This window comes from Sturnus vulgaris, chromosome 20 (assembly GCF_052056855.1).
Source record: "Sturnus vulgaris isolate bStuVul1 chromosome 20, bStuVul1.hap1, whole genome shotgun sequence".
Classification (NCBI taxonomy): domain Eukaryota; kingdom Metazoa; phylum Chordata; class Aves; order Passeriformes; family Sturnidae; genus Sturnus; species Sturnus vulgaris.
In genome coordinates this window covers 10,351,531-10,357,530 of record NC_142262.1, presented here as the reverse complement: position 1 = coordinate 10,357,530, position 6,000 = coordinate 10,351,531, and the positions used below count along the sequence as shown (strand labels likewise).

Here is a 6,000-nt window from a genome sequence, read left to right as displayed (position 1 = left end):
GCAGGGCCTGTGTGAGCCTCCAAGCACGGGGAGCTTTCCCAGGAAAAGCCCCATTTCCCCAGGAGCCAGCCCAGCTCCATGGCTCTGTGTGACTGTCACTGACACGATGGCCACCCTGCCACCCCTCTGTGCTCCCTGCACCAGGAACTTCCCTTCTCACTGCCCTCCCACCCCAGCCAGAATTAACCTCCCAGGGACCCTCCCAGGTGTGTTCCTCCCACCTGACCCCTGTGTTCTCCTCACCAGGAGTAAACGTGCAGCTTCCAGACACTATTCCAGGAACAATTACTTTTATTAGTAAGTATCTATCATCACGACATATTCCTCTTAAATAATCCCTGTGCTGTACTTTCACTCTTGATTCCATTAAGCACATTGGATATTAACACCATTTTCAATGTTTCTAAGATTTACAGGAGTGTTAGCAAGACACAGCTTATAACCACAGCATCTGCTCACCTCCCAGCTTCCAACATGACACACATGACAAAGAAACACTCAGGGAGAGAAAATAATAAATTCTGGAAGCTGATGGAAAAGGCTACTGATTTTAAAACTACTTTGGATCATGAGGAGAAATAAAAATTAGATTTAAGTTAGCACTCTCTGGGTGTGGTATATCAGGCTCTGGGCTGGGATCTTCCAGTGCAGCAATGCAGGAATTACAGGATATTGATTTAGAGCAGCCACGAAGCTGGGCCGTGTCACTCTGTCACCTCTGTCACCTCCTCGTGGGCCCTGTTTGGGTCACATCCCCAGGACACAGAGACAGTCCTGCCTACATAACCTGGGAGTCCATCAGGGAGATGGAACTTGGGCTGATCTCAGCATTTAATTGTGTGACAAAGGCACTGTGAGGGATTTGCAGAGCAGGGGCCGTGCTGGTGCCTTAGATCTGCAGCAGCAAGGCCACACCAGCCAGCACCCACTTGGAAGGGTTCTCCTTTGTTTTGAGGTTCAAAGTCCACACATAGGTTGGGCCTCTGTGGCGTGTTTTGTACAGAGGACAGGGGTACAGAGCCCTGCTGTCCTGCTTGTCCCCAGGGATGGCCTTGATGAACACGACAGGCATGGCTGGGGTGAGCTCCTGCAGCCTGGCGTCCGTGATGGTCCCGGCCTGCAGGGAGGACACAAAGCCTGGTCAGACCCCCAAGGTGCCCACGCTGCTCCCTGAGGTGCCTGAGCCCCTTTAGCCAAGCTGCTCCTGCTGGGGAGGTGCAAACAGCTCCTCCAGGGTCACGGGGCTGCACGAGTCTCTTTGAGGAAAGAGAGTCTGGGTCCAACAGCTCTTTGCCTCACCACAAACCTCAGCACACATCATCTCCAGGGTCCAGTGCCTGCACTCTCACCAAACCCTCACATCCGAGCTGGACTTGGTGTGGGAACAGTGTCCCAGCCATATTATGAACAAAGTTTCACTTCTCTTGTCCTGGTTTCCACTGAGGTGCAGCTTGAGGCCATTTCCTCTTGTTCTCTTGCCAGGGAACAGGGACAGGACAAGAGGAAAAGGCCTCGAGCTGTGCCAGGGAAGGCTCAGGCTGGACATCAGCAGGAATTTCGTAGCTGAAAAGGTGATTAAACATTGGCAGGGGCTGCCCAGGGAGGTTTGGAGTGCCCATCCCTAGAGGTGCCCAAGGAGCTCCTGGATGTGGCACTGAGTGCTCTGGGCTGGGGACAAGGTGGGGATTGGGCACAGCTTGGACTGGATGGGCTGGGGGATCCTTTCCAACCTCAGTGATCCTGGATGCTTCTCAGGCATCTCTGCCAGAGCAGAAGCACCTCGTGGGAGGAGAGAGGGTGGACACCTGAACCACTGGGATGGAGAACAGCCCCCAAAGGCACCACAGGCTTGTTCCCACTCTCATGGATGCAACCAAGAGAATTCAAAATGACTTTTCTGCGGGAGTATAAATATCAAGTGTTAAATATAAAGTCCCATTATTCTCCTCCAAGCAATGCTTGGCCCAGCAGGCTGCCCAACCCAGGAGAGGGAGAGAACCCTGACAGGACAAGAAATCAAGTTTGTTTCTCAAATTTGGGTCTCTCTGGCATTTTCTCTCTCTCTTCCTGACAATAAAATACCCTGCACATCAATCCATTTCCAGGGAAAATTGCCTAATGGAGGCTAGGGAGACCAAATGAGAACAAATAGGGAAATGGAAAGGAAACTTTTCAGCACTAAAGAAACTGCCTCTCACTGAAGCTGAGCTTCACATATCATCATTATTCCAAATGCTCTCGGATCAGAGTTGTGGGGTGAGATTCAACCTCTCCAGGAACTTATTTAGCTCTGCAAACGAGCGAAGAAAAATCATCCCTCTTGCCACACACCTCAGTTTAATTGTACTAATGCCATCTGTTATGTTCAGCTATGATAAATCCAACTCTCATTTAGGATTTTATATTTCTAGCGTGTTGAACAAACATTAAATAATTCGTATAATACCTTGCAAAGTAGCTATTTATGAAACATTATTATGCACTCTTCTTAAATCCACACCTTTCATTTCTGAGACTGGGTTTTGATCAGGTCTTTTTCTTTTTTTTTTTTTTTACTGCTGAGAATACTTCAAATGAAATTTCCAAGAGATATTCTACCTGTTTCTGGGTTAACAAGAGCTGAAATCTTCTTGAGGTACCTCTATGTAAGATATCATTTTGTTATGTCTGGGCTGATTCTCATTTGCATTTTTTATCGCTCTCATCATCAGAAATTAATTCTGCTCTGAAAGCAATTCTTCCTGACTAGCAGCACAGCCCTCGTGGTACAGAAGCACCATTGTGTGCCTGGAGAGCTCAGCCTCAGCTCCTAAAGGATCCTTCACTTGTGCTTGTCCTGGGTTCCCAGTGGAGAGTGGCCGTGTGGCAGTGCCACGTGGCACCGGGGCTGCGGGCACAAGGAGCTGTCACAAACCAGGGGTGGGGACACATGGGCCCAAAGCAGAGCCTGGGACCCACAGCCCTGCACGTGGAGCTGCTCCCAGCACGGGTTGCTCAGACAGCCCCTCTGGGGTCACCAAAGCACGGCCTGGCTGCCTTTGGGATGGAGTCACCCAAAGGCAGGGCAGGGGGACACGGGGCCAGCAGGGAGCACCCCAAGGTGGTCACTGAGTGATGGGGGCAGTGGCTTCAGATGGACAAGGGGAATGAAAAAACTCTTCCCTGTGTGGTTGCTCCATCCCTGGAGGTGTCCAAGGCCAGGATGGAGCAGCCTGGGACAGTGGGAGGTGTCCCTGCCATGGTGGGGTGGAATGAGTTGATCTTTAAGGTCCTTTCCAGCCCAGCCCAGTCTGGGATCCTGTGGTTCCATGGCAGGGGCTGTGCTGCCCACATGGAGTACACGTGGTGTAAAACCCGCCCCTACCCTTCTCTCATCACACTCCAACCCCCTTGGGGAGGGGCAGGACACACTCTTGGCATCAAACTCTCCATTGCAGAGAGCAAGAAAGCCAAGATTCAGCCAGCAGCTCGAGATAAAATGGCTCCAAGTGTCCCCAGTCACAGCATCCTTCTGGCTCTCACTGAGTCCCAGTGACTTTAACAGGGCTGCAGCAAGAGATCATTTGCACCCAAAATAATCTGCTTAGTTTCATTTCATCTAATAGCTGCCTGCTGTTTTGTAATGAATGTTTTATAAATTTAAGACACCCAAGGGCAAACATAAATGTTTAAATAAATAGAAAAATGTGAGTAGCAGAACACAGAAGGACTCTTTCCTTTTTTGGAGGCACAACCTAAATGTGAAATATTCTTTTAAAAGTGGAGGTGTTCCCCAGAGGAATTCTTCTAAATGTGGCCTGCCATTTTTATCAGAGGATTAATTTGGAAGAAGTACACAACCCAAAAGAGCTATGCACCTGTTTTAAAAGTCCTGCATCCATTAATGCACACTGGTACCCACTGGATTATAGGTAAAATGAATAGTTCCACTTGGTAGAAATGATATTTCAGTGTGAGCAGCAACCCATAAAAATATTCTTTTCCTTTCTGAAATAAATTGAAGCACGATACCCAGAGATTATGAATGGCTCCATAAACATAATTGCTCAGTATCTTTCAATCAGAAGGAAAATGTAATCAGAAAAACACATTTACTGGAGTTGGGATGGTCTCTGAAGACAAATCCCATTGCTGGATGCAACCACCCATACCAGTTATTGGAGGGAGGCAGAGGGTGATGCCTTAAGTTTGAGCTTTCCTATTTCCAGACTCTGCACTGCATTGGTGTGTGACTCTGAACTCCATCCAAAGTGTCAGCAAGTTCTCCTCCCAGCTCAGGCACACAAAACAATCCTTTGCCAGCCCCACAACCAAGGACAGCGCTGCAGCCTCAGCCCCAAAAAGTGCAAAGAGCAGCGACTGGAGGAGAGAATGTGGGAGGATGGCACTGCAGAAGCTGGAGCTGCAATTGGACAATGAAGGCCAAGATGGAAATGGAGCCAAAGTGATCCAAGTGTGAGAACTCGTGACTCGGATCCATCTTGGCTCCATCTTGGCTGGAGCCACGGCCGGGCTCTTGCAGTGCCCAAGGTGAATCCTTGGAAGGGCTTGGAATAAATCCCTGCTTTATTCCTTCAGCACTGCCCAGCCTCTGCTCCAGGAAACTCTCCAGGCATCAAGGTCACAGCTTTCCCTAATTTCCTATCCTTCATGGGAAACCACTGCAGAGAGGGAGATGACAAAAGAGTGGAGAGTGTTGGATCAGAATGCTGAGGACACCCCTGTGGCTTCCCCCTCACCCCCAGAGCCTTGCAGAGCTCACCTGAACATCCCAGCGTGCTCCCTCCATGAACAGACCATGCACATAGGCCCCCTCACGAGGAGCACTGGCGAAATCCTCTCTGCTCTTCTTTGTCACATCACACTGCAATGTCATCTTGTCCAGGGGCCACTTGTTCTTGCGGGCTGCAGTCTGCATGACGGCCGTCAGGATGGACTGGGGGTTGAAGAACCCTCCCAGCCACAGGGTGGAGGGCAAGGAGAAGTCCCTGGTCCAGGCTTCGAGCTCGCTGATGCGAGCCAGGAGGTCAGCAAACCACGAGCCCAGGCTGGCTGTGGAAGGGTAAGATCTCTTCAGCCAGGACTCAGGCACTGTGTCCAAGAAAAGGGAGTTCTGCAAGGCCTCCATGTCGCTGGTCATGGTCAGTTCCCCCTGGGGAGAAAGGGCACAGTCAGCACTGAGAGCTGCCCAGCAGAGCCAGCCTGGGAGCAGAGCTGGGCCAGGACATGAGGAAGAGCACAACACCCCACACACCCCATGTACTGTGGGTGGCTTCATGAGTTTGGGGTTTTCCTGCACACTTTGTGTTGTATATTCCTGCATCCTGCTGTAAAATACTACTGGGGGGAAAAGCTGTATGACAGTGACAGCAGCAGGGGTGTCCCTCAGTTGTCCTGATGTTTTTTCTCTTTTCTCTCATGGACTGGTGTCCCTGGTGGTTGGGGCCTCCATGGTACCCCAAAACTGCCCAAGCTGTTCTCAGCTACAGGGCACGTTTCCAAGTCTTACCCAGATAGAATCTGGCTTGCAAAGTGCCCCTGAAGCCAGCAGAGATAAGAGATTGGAATATGAAGATAGGAATTATTCCATAGCTTTATTCTATGAAGGGATCCAGTCTAGCATATTCACCGGGTGGGGTTTCTAAGGGATCTTTTATAGAGTTTAAGGGTTTTATATTTTGCACTAATTACCAAGGGAATTCTAAAACCAACCAATCTCCAAAAGGCTTTGGAGTGTTAGGGAGCCAACCACCTAAAAAGAAAATGAACCACTAATATTACAGAAAGATAACACAGGGGTCTACAAAGGGGGCAAAATACTTCTTGGTATTCGTCACTCTAAGCAAGCAATCTTTTATCTTTAAGGTATTGTCTTCCACGGGACTCGGAGAGGGTTTCTGCTTCAGAAATGGTTTCTGCTCCCTCCACAGACAGGCAGATTTTCAGGAGTGTAAAGCTGTTCTCACCCACTGCCATGGCAGGATACTGGAGTTTCTGATG

General features: G+C 49.7%; 1 protein-coding gene across 6 annotated transcripts in view; it reads right to left on the bottom strand.

The window, feature by feature from the left end:
• Nucleotides 1-273: 273 nt before the first annotated feature.
• The window catches only part of LOC148221596 (dynein axonemal heavy chain 9-like), an 86,121-nt gene continuing 80,394 nt past the window's right edge, over nt 274-6,000 (bottom strand). For 5 of the 6 annotated variants that reach the window (XM_088176369.1, XM_088176372.1, XM_088176371.1 and 2 more), the window contains 2 exons: nt 4,763-5,152; nt 274-1,117 (listed from right to left, as the gene is read on the bottom strand). In XM_088176369.1, coding sequence (XP_088032495.1) covers nt 890-1,117; nt 4,763-5,152 — 618 coding nt within the window. In that variant the 3' untranslated portion in view covers nt 274-889. The other variant, XM_088176370.1, reaches the window with a different exon arrangement.